Source organism: Arachis stenosperma, chromosome 6, assembly GCF_014773155.1.
Source record: "Arachis stenosperma cultivar V10309 chromosome 6, arast.V10309.gnm1.PFL2, whole genome shotgun sequence".
Taxonomy (NCBI): Eukaryota; Viridiplantae; Streptophyta; class Magnoliopsida; order Fabales; family Fabaceae; genus Arachis; species Arachis stenosperma.
In genome coordinates this window covers 75,006,577-75,026,878 of record NC_080382.1, presented here as the reverse complement: position 1 = coordinate 75,026,878, position 20,302 = coordinate 75,006,577, and the positions used below count along the sequence as shown (strand labels likewise).

General features: G+C 39.2%; 1 protein-coding gene and 1 non-coding gene across 2 annotated transcripts; one reads left to right on the top strand and one right to left on the bottom strand.

Annotated features, from left to right (window-relative positions):
- The first annotated feature begins 10,124 nt into the window (after window positions 1-10,124).
- Window positions 10,125-11,316, top strand: LOC130934199 (uncharacterized). Its single transcript, XM_057863785.1, has 3 exons — window positions 10,125-10,257; window positions 10,578-10,949; window positions 11,024-11,316. The coding sequence occupies exons 1-3, from the start codon at window positions 10,125-10,127 to the stop codon at window positions 11,314-11,316; spliced, it is 798 nt and encodes a 265-aa protein (XP_057719768.1).
- Window positions 11,317-19,445: 8,129 nt separating this feature from the next.
- LOC130937873 (small nucleolar RNA R71) lies at window positions 19,446-19,553 on the bottom strand. The gene has a single exon (XR_009069066.1). It is a non-coding gene; the product is annotated as a small nucleolar RNA R71 (small nucleolar RNA).
- Between the last annotated feature and the right edge of the window lie 749 nt (window positions 19,554-20,302).

Here is a 20,302-nt window from a genome sequence, read left to right as displayed (position 1 = left end):
GGACATAGTCTAACACAAATGGTAGCTACAACACATGCATTAAACTCAAAGTTCATCTAGGCATTATGTTAAACACATGGAGTGCAGTACACAAATTCAATAAATTCAAGCCGAAATTCAAACATCAACAACCCACAAATAAAAAATTAAACACTTACAATGCAACAAAGAAACAATTAAGCAAATCCTAACCTAGATTACCAAAGTTAATTAAAGAAAATAGAAATTAAACAAGCAAAGAAGAGTAAAGAGGGAAGAAGAAGAAGAAGAAGAAGGAAAGAAAGAGAAATAAGAAGGAAGAGAGAGAGGTGGGGTGGCGGTGATGGCTCTAGCGGCGGTGGGGTCACCAGAAGAAGGGATGGGTGTGGCTGGGCAGTGGCCAGACGGAGAAGAGAAAAGAAGGGTTGTGGTTGGCTGGTGCAACAGGGCATCTTTCCTGATAAACGCCAAGACCGCAACCTGTGCGTACGCATAAGGATGCAGGCGCATGCCCACAAGGGAAAAGAAAGGGTATGCGAATGCACAAGGTGCGCGAGCACTCCTGGCAGGAAGGGTGTTATGATGTGTGCATACGTACAAGGCTGTGCGCATGCACAAACGACCCTTAAAAAAAAAACAGGGAAAAAGGACCATGTGTCCGTGCGCACAGAAAGGTGTGCATACGCACAGAACGAAAAATATGCTGGGATGCGAATGCACAGGGTGTGCGAGCGCTGCGAACAGAGCGCATGTCACCAAGTGTGTAAGAACCGCAGCAAATTAACTGCCTAATTAGTTAATTATTATTGCCGAAATTAGGTTTCAAAAATTTAGAATGAGAATTAGGGGATTTAAATATGAAAAAACGAGAAAAACCGCAAACCGGCAGTTGAACCGGTCGAACCGGTTTAAGTCTGATCAGTACCGTGTGAGAAAAGTGAAAACAGTCGAAAACCTTAGAAAAATATTAGAAATGGAAATTCTGGCGTTAAATTTAAAGGTTTAGCCCTACTAAAAATGCTAACAGGTTGGACCGAGCTCAAGTTGGGCCCAAGCTCAATATATAAATAGGTCTATTAATGAACCCATTTCAACATAAACACTCTCAAAAACACAAACACCAGCTGCATGAAAGGGTGAAAACACTATTCACTTCTCACTTCAATCCACGATATCTCAGGCTACGGTGCTCCAATTCGTGTACCGTCAGTGGCTACGCGAAGCTCTCGCTGAGCCCGTCACTTCTAGCTAAGCATTGTGGTAAGCTATTCGAATTTTCCTATCCAGTTTCATGCCCTTATTAAATTCAGATTTTGGGGTTTTGGTTTTGAGTGAAATCTTGTGTTTTGGGTATTTAGGTACACTCTAGCACTTGATTACTAGTGGGTTTTGCCTCCAAAACTGTTGGGCAAGGTAAGAGGTCTTGAACTCTTGTGAAATTTTAATTATGATGAGCCCTAGGTTGATGAGTTATGATTTGTGTGCATATAGCTTTATTATTGTGAGTTTGGAAGCCTTTGGAGTTGAGTTGATGCTTCTTGGAGTTGATTGGTGATTTGGATTGTGTTGGAAAGTCTAACTTGCGCTCAATTGGAGTTTTGGAACATATTGGGAATCGGCCAAGGTATGGTTTTGGTTTTCTCTATGTAATATATAATATTGATGGACACTTAGGCTAGTGACCTATAGGATAGGGTTGAATTGATATGGTTGTTGATGTTGGTTGGTTGATGAGGTATGCTGAATTGCTATTGTTAATATTGTTAAATAATGATATCGAAATATGATGTATGACAAATTTGAATGAATATATATTGTTGATTGTTGATATAAAGCATGAACGAGAATTGATGATGAAGATTGATAGTGATAGAATGATGATTGGTGAATGATTTGGTGAAGGTTTGATTATAGTGTTATATAGTTGATGTTTAATGGTTGAGGATGATGTAATTTGAAGAAAAATTAGGTATGAAATCATGAATTGTGACCCAAGAGGGTAGATTGTGATGAAAAATGGAGTTTGGTATTGTTTTGTTTTGATGTTGGTTGAGAATTTGGAAAAATTGAGTACTTGTGAAATTTTGGTAAAAAGGGAATTTTTGGTGAACTTCCGTGAATCATATCTTGATCTACCTTGCTTGAAATTCAACGCTTTTTATACCAAATGAAAGATGATTGAACAAGGTTTAAAATGGTTTAAGTTTTGTGTAAATCCGATTTTGGTAGAGAAAGATATGATTGTGGGAAATTTCGTGTCAAAATCTAAAATTCTGCAAGGTTGCAAAATTTTGTGATTTCTGCAAGTTAGAGAATGGAGGCTTAGGTTTCTGGTGTACTGAGGATGGATTTGGTGGATTGAGAAGAGCGAACGATGTATGAATTGAGAAATGAAAGAACTAATGAGCTCGGAATGAAAATGTTGAATTGAGAGTGGATGAGATGAGTCGAGGAATCGGAATAAGATGATGGATCCATGATATACAGAAAATATTTTCTAAAAACCATTGAATAACTATTTTATGCTGAGATTGTTGAGACGCTATGCGCCCGGCAGAGACAGTGGCTAATCCCGCGTGTCGAGGTAGCTGCGGAGGCGTAAGGACGGTGGTTAATCCCGCTTACATTAAGATGTGAGGTTGATAAACCACTATTTTATCGTTTATCTTGTGCTAATTTGAGTGGTTTTTATCAAGCCTTTGCACACTTATTCATATTATTTGCATGGTTTTACAATTCCTTTCCAGAATTTGTTCTATGATTGAAAACATGTTTCTTTGGTCTTATATTTGCTAATATTAATCCTCCCTTATTACCATTTGATGCTGTGATCCGTGTGTTAAGTGTTTCAGGCTTCATAGGGCAGGAATGGCTTAGAGAATGGAGAGGAAGCTTGCAAAAATGGAAGGAACACAATAAACCAAGGAGATGACCAGTGAACACCGACGCGGACGCATGGGTCACGCGACCGTCCGAAATGGAAAAAATCGCAGTGACGCGTTCGCATGCCTGACGCGAATGCGTGGATTGGAATCTGCACGAATGACGTGAACGCGTGGACGACGCATACGTGTGGCTTTGCTACGTGCTGGACGTATCAGAAATTGCTGGGGGCGATTTCTGGGCTATTTTTGGCCCAGTTTTCGGCCCAAAATCACATATTAGAGGCTATAAAGTGGGGGAATCCATTCATTCATGATACAACATTCAAATTCACAATTTTAGATTTTAGATGTAGTTTTTAGAGAGAGAGAGGCTCTTTCCTGTCTCTTAGGTTTTAGGATTAGGATTTCTCTTCTACTTTTAATTCTTCTAGTACTCTAGTTTATTGATTTTCCCTTGTTGATTATTTGATGTTGCTACTTGGTTTATGAATTCTCATGTTTAATTTGATTTCTCTATTTAATGCAATTTGAGGTATTTCATATTTATGATTTTTACTTAGCTTTTTACATTCTTAGCTTTAATTAATGAATTGATTAATTGGAGACACTTGAGTTATCAAATTCATTGTGATTGATAATTGTTATCTTTGCCAATTAATTTGAATTCCAATAACTCTAGTCTTTTCTTAGGAATTGAATAGGATCTGAGGAATCAAATTGATTCATCCACTTAACTTACCTTCATAGTTAGAGGTTAATAAGGTGGCAGCAAAATCTAATTCTCATAATAATTGATAAGGATAACTAGGATAGGACGTCTAGTTTTCATATCTTGTCAAGAGTTTTTCTAGTTATTAATTTATTTTTCCTGCAATTTATTTTCCCTGTTCTACCTTTCAAAAACCCAAAAATATTGTTTTCCATAACCAATAATAAATCATACTTCCCTGCAATTCCTTGAGAAGACGACCCAAGGTTTTAATACTTCGGTTATAAATTTTATTGGGTTTTGTTACTTGTGACAACCAAACTTTTGTACAAAAGGATTCTCTGTTGGTTTAGAAACTATACTTACAACGCGATTATATTCTTGTGAATTTCTTTACCGATAGAAATCAGTTCGTCAAAAATGGCACCGTTGCCGGGGAATTGCAAACGTGTGCCTTATTATTGGTTAAAGTAAATATTTTCTTTTCCCTGTTTATTTGTTTTTATTTTCATTTTTTAATTTTTATTAGCTACTATGAGTTCTCACCCCTATCGCTTTGAGTTTGGTTCCAATGCAGTTGTAAGGAATGGAAATTATAACAGGAACATGCATCAAGGTCAAAATAATCAGAGATGGAAGGAGCCACGAGGATCTGATCAACCTTTTCGGCAGCGACATCTTCCACAATACCACAGACAAAGACCATTCTAGAATGCATGCCAAGACAATAGTTATGGTGGACCCTTTCGTGACAACCAACACCCACCAAATTACTATGGTCAAGAGCCATTCCGAGGTGCATACCAAGATGATAGATATGGTGGACCCACTTGTAGTTACCAACAAGCCCCATCATACGCTTATGAACCACCTCCTCAACATAGCTTTGAACCACCATACTCACAAGTCCCCTACCACCATTCACCTCCATATGACCCTAACCTATATCCACCCCAATTCCAATCCAGTTACTCCCAAGAATCACTACTTCCCTATGCACCATGTCCATATCCATTGAACCGAGATTCACAGGAGCATCTCAAGGAAACGGTGGAAAAAATTCATGCAACTCTTCACCAGATAGAGCAAGCGATCAATCGATTACCTTCCCAACATTCGGATACTCAAGGAACTCTTATGACTTCATATGGAGAATCTACTAAAGAACGCAGTATGAAGGAGAAGCTAGAAACTCCGGTGGATAGTGAGCAGCATATCTTTGTATTAGAACAATTGGAGGAAGTCGTAATCGTTGAAGAGGAAGAAGTGGTCAAAGACTTAGGAGATGCAGAACCTCCATGGGAAACTCAAGTCATAGAGCCCCCTTCTAAGGAGTTTGAATTTGATGTTGAGGAGGGTGTACAACCTCCAAGGCATATCATGGTTGAAGACTTTGAAGGGGACGATCAAGAGATGGATCCAATCATTAATGAATTCTTATCTAAATTTGAATCCTCTCCCATTGGACTTGACATAGAGATTAAAGAAGAAGAAGCACAAACTCCCATGCCCTTGGTGAACAATGAAAAAGAGATCGAATTGGAAGAAAGCTACCAAGAGGAAGAGGTTGATATTCAAGAAGCTTGCAAAGAGGTGGAAGTTGTCAAAGAAGAGATCAAGGGAATGGAACTAGAAATCACCTTGCCAAAGTTGTTGGAGACCTCTCCCCCAAAGTATATCACCGTCCATTTCTTCATTCAAGTAGGTTAATCTCTCATCTCTAAGCTCAATTAGCCCACTTGAATATGCTTTGTTTGAGACGGATGGACAACTTAGGAAGCTCACGGCTGAATTATCATGGTTGGAAGAATACTAAATTATATGGGTCTAGGAAGCTGTTTGGATGCCTTAGTGAGAATTTGGATTGCTTACCACCCGGATGGAATCATGATGATCAACTTGAAGACGGGTGTAGAATCAAGATTTGGGATCCCGACATACAAGAGGATCAATTTTGGGAGCTCAAAGCTTGTGAAGAATTCCATCAGAGCTAGGGAAATTTACTTGGGGATGTTGGAACTTATTGGAAGTCCAAGCAATGGTGGTAGTTTCAAGACGAGTTCAAGCACAAGCCACCATAACAAGGAGCTCACCATATGTCCAACTTAAGGACTTTAACTAAAAGTGCTAGGTGGGAGACAACCCACCATGGTATAATCGTTCCTTTTATTCCTAGTTTATTTTATTTTAATTTTATTAGTGTCATTCATAATGTTTGCATTAGCATCTGCATACTGCATTCTACATATTGCATAAAAAAACTAAACAGAAAGTTGCGTGGGAAGAGTGCAGAAAGTGTGCCAATCGCATAAGCATTACCACGCATACGCATCCCCCACGCGTACGCGTCATTTGAGAATTTGGCACCTCATGCGTACGCGTCAATGACGCGTACGCGTGACCTTGCGAATTCGACGTAAAAGGTGTATTGGCCGAAAGTTGGGCTGGCTTGGTGCGGGCACTATGCCCGAGGCACAAATCACATCACACGTACGCGTCGTGGTCACTTTCACAATAAGCACAACCACGCGTGCGCGTGCCTGACGCACACGCGTCATAAGACATTTTGGCACACATCCCAAGACAAACAGAGAGTTATGCGAGCACCAGGATGCCCTCGCGCGAGTAGCACAAGCTCGGTCATGCGTATGCATGACCGACGCCTTCGCGTCGTCCCCCTTAGTTAGCGACGCACGCGTACGCGAGGAGTACGCGTACGCGTCATTCGCGAATCCGCACCTGAACCCTGCGCAGCCTTGTTTTTCTTATCTTATCTTTCCAAATCCTAATTTCTTTCTCTCTTCTTTCTTCTTCTTTCTTTTCTTTCTTCACTCTTTTCTTCTTCTTATTATATTTTCTTTACCTCCCATTCTCCATTACCTCTCTCTCTCACCTTCTTCCCAAGGTTCTTTCTTTCTATTTTATTTTTCTTCTTCTTTTTATTTACTTTTTTTTTGCATTATTCTAATTGGTGTTAGAAATCTAAATTGGTTGATTATTCTCCTATAATTGCTTGTGGATTATTAAGGAATTGTTTGACAATTATTATTAATTATTTTTGGGTTTCTTGCATGTTTTTAGTTTTAATTCTTTTCCTATCATATTAAACATGCATACTAAGTGTTTGTGAAAAAGTTCGTATGGCATTTTGCATTTTTAATTGTTCTATTCCTCTACTCTAATGTCTGTCTTTCACTAAACCCTTACAATCCTTTTTATTAATTGAAAATAATTGCCAATACAAACGTGATTGTTAGTTTGTTACGAGTGATAATACATTTTAGTTATTGATGCTTGATCTATGCTACTCATGCCTTTGCCGGCATGCCAATGAACATCTTGCATATAATTGCCATAATCTGCACTTGCTGTATTACCATTGCTGAACTAATTGCATGTAGTCGCAACCATGTATTTAGCTCATTACCTTTACCTTGGCAAGATTATCACTCGTACTGTCTCCATCCTTGCTCTATCCCTTTGAACTCATACACCTTTTTTTTTCCCTTTTCAGGATGGCCACCAAGAAGGATAAGGAGAAAGCTGCTTCTAACCCACCGACAAGGAGAGGAACAAAAAGAGCACCAGCTGAGGAACCACCAGACCCATCCACTTGCATGTCTCTGCATGCACCGAGGACGGTGCAATCTTTAAGTGTGGGGAGGTCGATACCGACTTCCTGTGGTTAGCTACTTCCTTTTCAACACCAATTATTACTCTTATTTATAGTTAGTTGTTGCATTTGCATCTTTGATTGCATGTTTGTTTGATTTTTTGCATATTTTACCACCACTTGGTTAAAGTAATATTTTTTTTTCAAGAAACTTTTTATAGCATTCCACTAATTTGAATTAAAATTTTTATTTAACTTGTTTGAAGAAATTTTATTCTGGAACATGGTTTAGAGCTCGAACACACAAAACCTATGAGATTTTGAGCCTATTTGATTGGTTGCATTTTATCAACTAATATTTTATTTTTGTTGTGTTTTTTTCTCTCTAAAATTGTGATCTTTGTCTTGCTTAATTCTATATGTCCATTATTTGATGTATGCATGCACTTATATGATTGAGGCCTTGTTTCATTGAGCTTACATACCCATATGGCCTTAACCCTTCATTATCCCTTGCAAACCAATTTGAGCCTATTTTACCCCATTTGTTCTTTACTTTAGCACATCATTAACTCTAAGCGAAAAACAATAATGTCCTTAATTTGAATCCTTAGTTAGCTTAGACTAGTGAGTGTGTTTATGATTTAAGTGTGGGGAAATTGGGTTTGGAAATATTTGGTTTAAGAATTGGGTGATATATATCTTTAGGAAAATGTGAAAGAAATGTTTAGGACATGTTCATGCATTCAATAATTTAAACATATGCATTGAGAAAAACAAAAGAAATATATATATATATATATATATATATATATATATATATATAACAAAAAAACAAAAAAAAGGGAGAAAAAGAAAAGAAAAGAGCAAATAACAAAAAGGGGACGAAATGCCCCAAAGTAAATGTTAGTAGCAATGCATATGAGTTGTACTAAAGTTGGGATGCATGAATATGTGGTAAACATGGTTAATGGATAGTTAGGTTTTGTATTTTGATTACATGGATTGTCCTAAGTTAGGTGGAAAGTTTAAGTTAATTAAGGATTCAGATTTTAGTCCACTTGGCCAAATACAATCCTACCTTGACCCTAACCCCATTACAACCCTCAAAAGACCTCTTGATTTGTGTATTGGTGCATTAAATTTTTGTTGATTGTTAGATGAAGAGCAAGCCTTTGAAAGTGAAATTAGTAGAGAATTGAGAGAATCGAACCTTAAACACTTGAGTGATTAGAGTGTATACACTTCTGGTGAGGGTTCGATGCTTGATTCTTTATTCTCGGCTTTCATAAGCTATCTTCTTCTTGTAATTTATTTATACTTCATTTTTATTATTCGAATTAATGAAATCCAGTCCTTATTTGTTCTTGAAAGGTTTATTTACTTTTAACCAAGTAGGCAACAACATTTTAGCATATAGTTGCATTCATACAAATAGGTTGCATTTCATACATTCTACCATTCCTCTTCAATCTTTTAGTTCTCTTAAGCTTAGCATGAGGACATGCTAATGTTTAAGTGTAGGGAGATTGATAAATCACTATTTTATGGTTTATCTTGTGCTAATTTGTGCTAATATTAATCCTCTCTTATTACCATTCGATGCCGTGATCTGTGTGTTAAGTGTTTCAGGCTTCATAGGGCAGAAATGGCTTAGAGAATGGAGAGAGAGCTTGCAAAAATGGAAGGAACACAAGAAACCAAGGAGATGACCAGCGAACACCGACGCGGATGCATGGCTCACGTGATCGCACAAAATGGAGAAAATCGCAGTGACACGTTCGCGTGCCTGACACGAACGTGTGGATTGGAATCTGCACGAATGACGCGAACGCGTGGACATCGCGCACGCGTGACTTTGCCGTGTGCTGCACGTATCAGAAATCGCTGGGGGCGATTTCTGGGCTGTTTCTGGTTCAGTTTTTGACCCAGAAAACACATATTAGAGGCTATAAAGTGGGAGAATCCATTCATTCATGATACAACATTCAAATTAATAATTTTAGGTTTTAGATGTAGTTTTTAGAGAGAGAGGCTCTCTCCTGTCTCTTAGGTTTTAGGATTAGGATTTCTCTTCTACTTTTAATTCTTCTAGTACTCTAGTTTATTGATTTTCCCTTGTTGATTATTTGATGTTGCTACTTGGTTTATGAATTCTCATGTTTAATTTGATTTCTCTATTTAATGAAATTTGAGGTATTTTATATTTATGATTTTTACTTAGCTTTTTACATTCTTAGCTTTAATTGAGGAATTAATTAATTGGAGGCACTTGAGTTATCAAACTTATTGTGATTGATAATTTTTATCTTTGCCAATTAATTTGAATTCCAATAACTCTAGTCTTTTCTTAGGAATTAATTAATATGAAGTCATGCCTTTGGCGTCCCAGGGTCTTATATCATACATCACTGGGCACTATTACCATAAGTCTTGTGCCTTAAGTTAGAAGCTTCCTTAGTACGTTTTGCACTTTTTAAATCCTATTTTTGAGCTATATTATATCCTTCATCATGCTTCTAGATTATATTAATTCTTTCTATATATGATATGTATAAGCTTAGAATTGTCGTAACCTATGATTAACCTTTGCTTTACGACGCGAGGTAAAGCTTAGGCTAATTAGGGTGTTACACTTAGTGGTATCAGAGCGGTTCGTCCTCGTGAGCCTGAAGGATAGACCGATTGTGCTTCACTGCATACTCTGTGTCTTTTCTTTGATGCTATTAGGTTATCTACTTGATATTGCATAGCATGCTTGTTTTTTAGTGCTTGTTTGGGATAATTGAAGCACTAGGCTTTTGATATTGAAACTGATCACCTTGAAATCGATTGTTTGGTGTAGATAGGAACCCTAATAGCCACTCGCAGATGAGGTCGTACACGTTCACGAGCTGAGAGTAAGAATTCGCAGCCGGCTAATAACCATGCCGATTTCATGGCGGCTATGGAGAATCTAGCAAACACCATGGAAGCTAATGCTACTGTGACTCTACAAGCTGTGCAGAGGTTAGGCCAACCGGCAGGAAATGGAAATGGGAATGTTGAAGGGAATGGAGATAATATGGGAGGTGCTCCAATGACCTTGACGACTTTTCTCAAGGTTCATCTGCCAAGTTTCCGATGGTCAACTAACCCCAAAGAAGCGCACAACTGGTTCTAGGCCATGGAGCGTGCACTGCAAGCACAGCATGTCCCGAATAATCAATATGTAGAATTTGCTGCTTATCAGCTTATGGGAGAGGCCCAGCATTGGTCCAGCTTCAAAATGCCGATGTTCCATAGGATATACTCCAAACGGCCTTTTGTAGGAAGTATTTTCCTAAATCTGCAAGGGAAGTGAAGGAGATGGAACTTATGGAGCTAAAGTAAGGTTCCTTGTCTGTGGCAGATTATACTAGCAAATTCGAGGAGCTTTGTATGTTCTCTAAGGTGTGTCAGGGTGCCCCGGAGACCTATGAAAGCTGGAAATGTATAAAGTATCAAAGGAGCTTGAAGGATAGTATCATGATTGTTGTGGCTCCTATGGACATTCGGATCTTCTCCGATTTGGTGAATAAGGCGAGGGTGGTTGAGGTATACGCAAAGATGGTAGCCTCGTCAAAGGAAACTCACAAAGGAAACACTAGTTGGGGATGTGGCAAGTATTTTCATCCGAGGGATCAGAGTTTCAAGAGAGGAGGATATGCGCCTCAAGGACAAGGAGGCTTTAGAAAGAACACTCCTAATCAGTTTCAGTATGCTAAAGGGAGAGGACATCGGAGTAAGATTTCTCTGGATTTGACTTGTGTGCGTTGTGGCATTTTCATCCATATGACTTTTGCAAGATTGGTGCAGGTGGTTGCTTCAACTATGGCTTGCCTGGCCACATTGCGAGAGATTGCACTCGTGGAAAGAACCCGAATGCGTGTCACAGTCAGCACCAAAGGCGAGTATTTGCTGTGAATGCCAAGGATGCTTCTAAGGCGAATCCTCTAATGAGAGGTAACTGTCTAATTAGCAATAAAGTCTTGATTGCATTGTATGATACTGGAGCTTCGCATTTGTTCATTTCATTTGACAACGTTGAGGAACTAGGCTTGAAAGTGTTAGAATTGGCATTTGATTTGCATGTACATACTCCGCATTAAACGGTTATGACTAGGTCAGGGTGTAGGCAAGTAGGTCTTAAGCTTGATGGTAGAGACTTTGTGCATGATTTAATCTGTTTACCAATGATTGAGTTGGAGATGATTTTGGGGTTTGATTGGTTGTTGAAGAATCGAGTTTTGTTGGATTGCTTTGAGCGGTCAATTCAGTTTATGTTGGAAGGAGAAAATGGAGCAGTGATAGCTGAGGGTTATTACCTAAACTCTATGATGGTGCACTGTAGTGGGGAAGAGTGTCAGGGTTATATTTTGCTGGCTATGAATGCGTTAGGTGATAATCAGGAGCTAGATCAAATATCGATAGTTAGAGACTTTTCGAAAGTGTTCCCGGAGGATATTCCTGAGCTCCCACCTCAAAGAAAAATTGAATTTGCAATTGAATTGGTGCTAAAAGCCGGACCAGTATCGATTATGCCATATAGAATGGCTCCGATGGAGCTGGAAGAGTTAAAGACTCAATTGGAAGAGCTTCTAAACAAGAGGTTCATTCGACTGAGTGTATCACCGTGGGGAGCGCCAGTTTTATTGGTGAAGAAGAAGGATGGAGGAATGCGATTGTGTGTGGATTACCAACAATTGAACAAAGTGACTATGAAGAACAAGTACCCGCTGCCAAGGATAGATGACTTGATGGATCAACTACAAGGAGCTGGGGTGTTTTCCAAGATAGATTTGAGATCTGGTTACCACCAGATAAGGGTGAAAGAGGATGATATCCCTAAGACTACGTTTAGGACACGCTATGCGCCCTACGAGTTTACGGTGATGTCCTTTGGGTTAACGAATGCACCTGTTGTTTTCATGCATTACATTAACAAAGTCTTTCGTCTCTTTTTGGACAAATTTGTGGTGGTTTTCATAGATGACATCCTAGTTTATTCTAAGACAAAAAAGGAGCATGAGGAACACTTGAGGATTGTGTTGCAAATCTTAACGGAGCAAAAATTGTATACTAAGTTGTCGAAGTGTGAGTTCTGGAAGGAGGAAGTAAAGTTCTTAGGCCACGTGGTGAGTAAAGGAGGAATAGCGATGGATCCTTCTAAGGTAGAAGCGGTGATGGAATGGGAAAGACCAACGACGGTGACAGAAGTCAGAAGTTTCTTAGGATTAGCCGGATATTACCGGAGATTTATCAATGGATTTTCCCGGATTGCACTACCGATGACTAAGTTGACAAGGAAGGAGGTGCTATTTGTGTGGACGTCGGAGTGTGAAGAAAGTTTTCAGACTTTGAAGCAAAAGTTAACTTCAGCGCCTGTTTTGATTTTTACCAGAACCGCATAAACTGTTTAAAGTATATTGCGATGCTTCTTTGAAGGGCTTGGGTTGCGTGTTGATGCAACACCGGAATGTGGTGGCTTACGCATCACGTCAGCTGAGACTGCATGAGGTAAATTAACCAACTCATGACTTGGAATTAGCGGCGATTGTGTTCGCATTGAAGATTTGGAGACACCACTTGTACGGAGTGAGGTTTATCATCTTTTCTGATCATAGGAGTCTCAAGTACATCTTTGATCAGAAAGAGCTCAATATGCGTCAAAGGAGGTGGATGGAACTTTTAAAGGATTATGATTTTGAACTAAGTTATCACCTTGGAAAGGCAAATGTGGTAGCAGATGCTTTGAGTCGGAAGTCTTTGAGATAGCTTGGATGAGAATCAAGGAAGAGGAGTTAGTGGATAAGTTTGTGGATCTTAAGCTGGATATTGGTGAAGTTTCCAGAAGAGCTTGTTTGAATCAGTTATAGATTTTGAGTACGTTTAAAATAGATATTCAAAAGGCTCAGCAAGATGCACAAAAGCTTCAGCAGTTATTTCAACTAGTTGGTGAAAAGAGGCTTCGAGAATTCACCAAGGATGATGAAAGGTTGTGGAGATATAAGGGGAAAATTTGCATACCGGATTTTGGGAGTTTCAGGCAAGAATTGTTGCTGGAAGCTCACAACAATAGGTTTTCTATTCATCTTGGAAGTATGAAGATGTATTATGAATTAAAAAAGATGTTCTAGTGGCCCAGGATGAAAGGTGATGTGGCTACAGTAGTATCCAAGTGCCTGACATGTCAGAAGGTGAAGATAGAGCATCAAAAACCGTCAGGAATGCTACAGCCACTTGAGATTCCTCAGTGAAGGTGGGAAGGAATTGCGATGGATTTTGTGACCGGTTTACCGAACTAGGTAGGGATTTGATGCGGTTTGGGTGATCGTGGATCGCTTAACCAAATTTGCTCATTTTCTGCCTATTCGAGTGAACTGTTCTTTGGAAGAGTTAGCAAGGTTTTACATCAAGGAGATCGTGTGGTTTCACGGTGTGCCATCGAGCATAGTGTCGGACCGTGATCCTCGATTCACATCAAGGTTTGGGGAGCTTTTCAGAGGGCTTTTGGTACGAGACTATGTCTCAACACTACATATCATCCACAAACGGATGGACAATCGAAAAGCACTATTCAGACGTTGGAAGATATGCTAAGGGCATGTGTATTATATCAACCCGGAAGTTGAGATCGCTACATGCCATTGGTGGAGTTTGCGTACAATAACAACTTTCATGCAAGAATTGGGATGGCTCGGTATGAGGCTTTGTATGGACAGAAGTGCCAATCTCCACTTTATTGGTATGAAACCGGTGAAGCAAGTGTTTTGGGTCCTGATTTGATAGCAGAGACTACTGAGAATATTAAGAAGATTTGTGCAAGAATTTTAACTGCCCAGATGATGAGCGGATAATTTATACGCTTTTTGGCATTGTTTCTAGTATGTTTTTAGTATGATTTAGTTAGTTTTTAGTATATTTTTATTAGTTTTTAATTAAAATTCACTTTTCTGGACTTTACTATGAGTTTATGTGTTTTTCTGTGATTTCAGGTATTTTCTGGATGAAATTGAGGGACCTGAGCAAAAATCTGATTCAGAGACTGAAAAGGACTGCAGATGCTGTTGGATTCTGACCTCCCTGCACTCGAAGTAGATTTTCTAGAGCTACAGAAGCCCAATTGGTGCGCTCTTAACGGCGTTGGAAAGTAGACATCCTGGGCTTTCCAGCAATGTATAATAGTCCATACTTTTCTTGAGATTTGATGGCCCAAACCGGCGTTCCAAATCAGCTCAAGAATGCCCAGCGTTTAACGCTGGAACTGGCACAAGAATGGGAGTTAAACGCCCAAACTGGCACAAAAGCTGGCGTTTAACTCCAAGAAGAGTCTCTACATGAAAATGCTTCAATGCTCAGCCCAAGCACACACCAAGTGGGCCCGGAAGTGGATTTTTATGTCATTTACTCATCTTTGTAATTCTTAAGCTACTAGTTCCCTATAAGTAGGACCTTTTGCTATTGTATTTGATATCTTGGTAGCTATCTTTAGTCTTATGCTATCTTAGATCACTTGGGGGCTGGCCTCACGGCCATGCCTAGACCTTGTTCTTATGTATTTTCAACGGTGGAGTTTCTACATACCATAGATTAAGGTGTGGAGCTCTGCTGTACCTCGTGTATTAATGCAATTACTATTGTTCTTCTATTCAATTCAGCTTGTTCTTATTCCAAGATATTCATTCGCACTCAAGAACTTGATGAATGTGATGATTATGTGACGCTCATCATCATTCTCACTTATGAACGCGTGCCTGACAACCACTCCCGTTCTACAAGCAAACAAGGCTTGAATGTTTATCTCTTGGATTCTTTAATCGGAATCTTCGTGGTATAAGCTAGAATTGATGGCGGCATTCAAGAGAATCCGGAAGGTCTAAACCTTGTCTGTGGTATTCTGAGTAGGATTCAATGATTGAATGACTGTGACGAGCTTCAAACTCGCGATTGTGGGGCGTTAGTGACAGACGCAAAAGAATCACTGGATTCTATTCCGACATGATCGATAACCGACAGCTGGATAGCCGTGCCGTGACAGGGTGCGTTGAACATTTCCACTGAGAGGATGGGACTGTAGCCATTGACAACGGTGATGCCCAACATACAACTTGCCATGGAAAGGAGTAAGAAGGATTGGATGAAGCCAGTAGGAAAGCAGAGAGACGGAAGGGACAAAGCATCTCCATTCGCTTATCTGAAATTCTCACCAATGACTTACATAAGTATCTCTATCTTTATCTTTATGTTTTATTCATATATCATCCATAACCCTTTGAGTCTGCCTGACTAAGATTTACAAGGTGACCATAGCTTGCTTCATACCAACAATCTCCGTGGGATCGACCCTTACTCGCGTAAGGTTTATTACTTGGACGACCCAGTGCACTTGCTGGTTAGTTGTGCGAAGTTGTGTTTATGCCATGGTATTGAACACCAAGTTTTTGGATTCATTACCGGGGATTATTTGAGTTGTGAAAAGTAGTGATCACAATTTCGTGCACCAAGTTTTTGGCGCCGTTGCCGGGGATTGTTTCGAGTATGGACAACTGACGGTTCATCTTGTTGCTTAGATTAGGTATTTTTCAGAATTCTTAAGAATGAGTTCTAGAGTTTCATGATGATCTGTTGAATTCTGGCTGGCTGTGAAGCTATGTCTAATCTTATTGGACCAAGGTTTCAACTTATCATCACAAGAGCTTGTTGATTTCTATCAATCTTGCTATTGGAGCAATGATCTGCTAAGGCTTGGCTGGCCATTGGCCATGTCTAGTGTTTTGGATCGAAGCTTTCTTTGAAAGCTTGGCTGGCTGTGAAGCCATGTCTAATTCCTGGACCGAAGTCTTAGACTAGCATTGCAATGATTCTTGGAATTCTCATTAAGAATTTTGATACCTTTATTTTCTTTTCCACTTAATTTTCGAAAAATCCAAAAAAATTACAAAATCACAAAAAACCAAAAATATTTTATGTTACTTGTTGAGTCTAGTGTCTCATTTTAAGTTTGGTGTCAATTGCATGTTTCTGTTCTTCTTGCATTCATTCATGTGTCTTAAGTGATCTTTGATGAGCGGATAATTTGTATGCTTTTTGGCATTGTTTTTAGTATGTTTTTAGTATGATCTAGTTAGTTTTTAGTATATTTTTATTAGTTTTTAGTTAAAATTCACTTTTCTGGACTTTACTATGAGTTTGTGTGTTTTTCTGTGATTTCAGGTATTTTCTGGCTGAAATTGAGGGTCCTGAGCAAAAATCTGATTCAGAGACTGAAAAGGACTGCAGATGCTGTTGGATTCTGACCTCCCTGCACTCGAAGTGGATTTTCTGGAGCTACAGAAGCCCAATTGGCGCGCTCTCAACGGCATTGAAAAGTAGACATCCTGGGCTTTCCAGCAATGTATAATAGTCCATACTTTGCCCAAGATTTGATGGCCCAAACCGGCGTGGCAATTCAGCCTCAGAATTTCCAGCGTTTAACGCTGGAACTGGCATAAAACTTGGAGTTAAACGCCCAAACTGGCATGAAAGCTGGCGTTTAACTCCAGAAAAGGTCTCTACACTTGAAAGCTTCAATGCTCAGCCCAAGCACACACCAAGTGGGCCCGGAAGTGGATTTTTCTGTCATTTACTCATTTCTGTAAACCTTAGGTTACTAGTTAACTATTAATAGGATCTTTTGACATTGTATCTGGACCTCATGACACTTTACATGTTTCTTTGTGTACTTTCCACGGTATGAGTCTCTAAACCCCATGGTTGGGGGTGAGGAGCTCTACTGTGTCTTGATGGATTAATGCAATTACTACTGTTTCTTATTCAATCATGCTTGCTTCCATTCTAAGATATCACTTGTTCTTAACCCGGATGAATGTGATGATCCGTGACACTCATCATATTCTCAACTATGAACGTGTGCCTGACAACCACCTCCGTTCTACCATAGATTGAGTAGATATCTCTTGGATTCCTTAATCAGAATCTTCGTGGTATAAGCTAGAACTGATGGCGGCATTCAAGAGAATCCGGAAGGTCTAAACCTTGTCTGTGGTATTCTGAGTAGGATTCAATGATTGAATGACTGTGACGTGCTTCAAACTCCTAGCAGGCTGGGCGTTAGTGACAGACGCAAAAGAATCAATGGATTCTATTCCGGCCTGACCGAGAACCGACAGATGATTAGCCATGCTGTGACAGAGCATAGGAACGTTTTCACTGAGAGGATGGGAGGTAGCCACTGACAACGGTGAAACCCTACATACAGCTTGCCATGGAAGGAGCCTTGCGTGTTTGATGAAGAAGACAGTAGGAAAGCAGAGATTCAGAAGATGGAGCATCTCCAAAACCCCAACCTATTCTCCATTACTGCATAACAAGTACTTATTTCATGTTCTGTTGCTTTTCACAATCAATCCCGATAATTTCTGATATCCTGACTAAGATTTACAAGATAACCATAGCTTGCTTCAAGCCGACAATCTCCGTGGGATCGACCCTTGCTCACGCAAGGTATTACTTGGACGACCCAGTGCACTTGCTGGTTAGTTGTGCGGAGTTGCAAAAGTGTGATTGCAATTTCGTGCACCAATCTTCAAGTTGTTCTTGATGATTTCCTTGCTTTGATCTTTGAATTCTCTTGACTTGAGTGTTTTGTTATATGCATTCTCATTTTGTTAGTGTCAGTAGTATACAAACTGCTAAGTTTAGTGTCTTGCATGCATTGTTATTTGATTTTAGTTGCATTTTGGTTATTCCTCATTATTAAAAATCAAAAAATATTTTTAATTTGTGTCTTTTCAAGTCAATAATACAGAGAATTGAAGATTCAGAACATACAGCAGAGGAATTACACAGAAAAAGCTGGGCGTTCAAAATGCCCAGTGAAGAAGGAAAAAACTGGCGTTTAAACGCCAGCCAAGATACCTGGCTGGGCGTTTAACGCCCAAAAAGGTAGCATTTTGGGCGTTAAACGCCAGAATGGATACCATTCTAGGCGTTTAACGCCAGGATGGCACAAGAGGGAAGATTTTGTTTTTAATGCAAATTTTTTTTAAGTTTTCAAAATTTTTCAAAATCAAATCTTTTTCAAATCATATCTTTTCAATCATATGTTTTCATAATCAATTTCTTTCCTTTTTCAAAAATACTTGCTATCAATTAATGATTTGATTCAACATTTCAAGTATGTTGCCTTTTCTGTTGAGAAAGGTTTAATGTCTGAATCATATCTTTTCTTGTTAGCCAAGTCATTAATTTTTAAAATCAAATCTTTTTAAAATTGTTTTTCAAATCATATCTTTTCAATCATATCTTTTTAAAACCATAACTTTTCAATCATATCTTTTTAATCACATCTTTTTCAAAATAGTTTTCAATCATATCTTTTTTATTTCTAATTTCAAAATCTTTTTCAAAAATCACTTGATTTCTTTTCCACTCTTAATTTTCGAAAATCAATTTAAGTTTTTCAAAATGTTTTTAAAATCTTTTTAAATTATTTTCGAAAATTTCTTCCCCTCTTCTCACATCCTTCTATTTATGGACTAACACTATTCCTTAATGCACAATTCGAACTCCAGCTTTCTTGATAAGTTCGAATTCTCTACTTCTTCCTTCTATTTTTCTTTTCCTCTGACACCTCAAGGAATCTCTATACTGTGACATAGAGGATTCCATAATTTCTTGTTCTCTTCTCTTTCATATGAGCAGGAGCAAAGACAAAAGCATTCTCGTTGAGGCTGACCCTGAACCTGAAAGGACCTTGAAGCGAAAGCTAAGAGAAGCTAAGGCACAACTCTCTGTAGAGGACCTAACAGAAATCTTCAAAGAAGAAGAACCCATGGCAGCCGAAAATAACAACAATGCCAACAATGCAAGGAAGGTGATGGGTGACTTTACTGCACCTACTCCCGACTTCTATGGGAGAAGCATCTCTATCCCTGCCATTGGAGCAAACAACTTTGAGCTTAAGCCTCAATTAGTTTCTCTAATGCAACAGAATTGCAAGTTCTATGGACTTCCATTGGAGGATCCTCATCAGTTTTTAGCTGAGTTCTTACAAATCTGTGACACTGTCAAGACTAATGGGGTTGACCCTGAGGTCTACAGACTTATGCTATTCCCTTTTGCTGTAAGAGACAGAGCTAGGATATGGTTGGACTCACAACCTAAAGAAAGCCTGAACTCTTGGGAAAAGCTAGTCAATGCCTTCTCGGCAAAGTTCTTTCCACCTCAAAAATTGAGTAAGCTTAGAGTGGAAGTCCAAACCTTCAGACAGAAGGAAGGAGAATCCCTCTATGAAGCTTGGGAAAGATACAAACAATTGATCAGAAAGTGCCCCTCTGATATGCTTTCTGAATGGAGCATCATAGGTATTTTCTATGATGGTTTGTCTGAACTGTCCAAGATGTCTTTGGATAGCTCTGCTGGAGGATCTCTTCATCTGAAGAAGACGCCTACAGAAGCTCAAGAACTAATTGAAATGGTTGCAAATAACCAATTCATGTACACTTCTGAAAGGAATCCTGTGAACAATGGGACAAATCAGAAGAAAGGAGTTCTTGAAATTGATACTCTGAATGCCATATTAGCTCAGAACAAAATACTGACTCAGCAAGTCAATTTGATTTCTCAAAGTCTGTCTGGAATGCAAAATGCACCAAGCAGTACTAAGGATGCTTCATCTGAAGAAGAAGCTTATGATCCTGAGAACCCTTCAATGGAAGAGGTGAATTACATGGGAGAACCCTATGGAAACACCTATAATTCTTCATGGAGAAATCATCCAAATCTCTCATGGAAGGATCAACAGAGACCTCAACAAGGTTTCAACAACAATAAGGGTGGAAGAAATAGGTTCAGCAATGGCAAGCCTTTTCCATCATCTTCTCAGCAACAGACAGAAAATTCTAAGCAGAACCACTCTGACTTAGCAACCATGGTCTCTGATCTAATCAAAAGCACTCAAAGTTTCATGGCTAAAACAAGGTCATCCATTAGAAACTTGGAGGCACAAGTGGGACAGCTGAGCAAGAAAATTACTGAACTCCCTCCTAGTACTCTTCCAAGCAATACAGAAGAAAATCCAAAAGGAGAGTGCAA

Coding starts and splice junctions, on each gene's coding strand:
- LOC130934199 (XM_057863785.1), top strand. CDS start 10,125: ATGGCGGCTATGGAGAATCTAGCAAACACCATGGAAGCTAATGCTACT. Junction 10,258..10,577: donor GAATGGAGATAATATGGGAG/GTGCTCCAATGA, acceptor TGTCTGTGGCAG/ATTATACTAGCAAATTCGAG. Junction 10,950..11,023: donor TAAAGGGAGAGGACATCGGA/GTAAGATTTCTC, acceptor AGATTGGTGCAG/GTGGTTGCTTCAACTATGGC.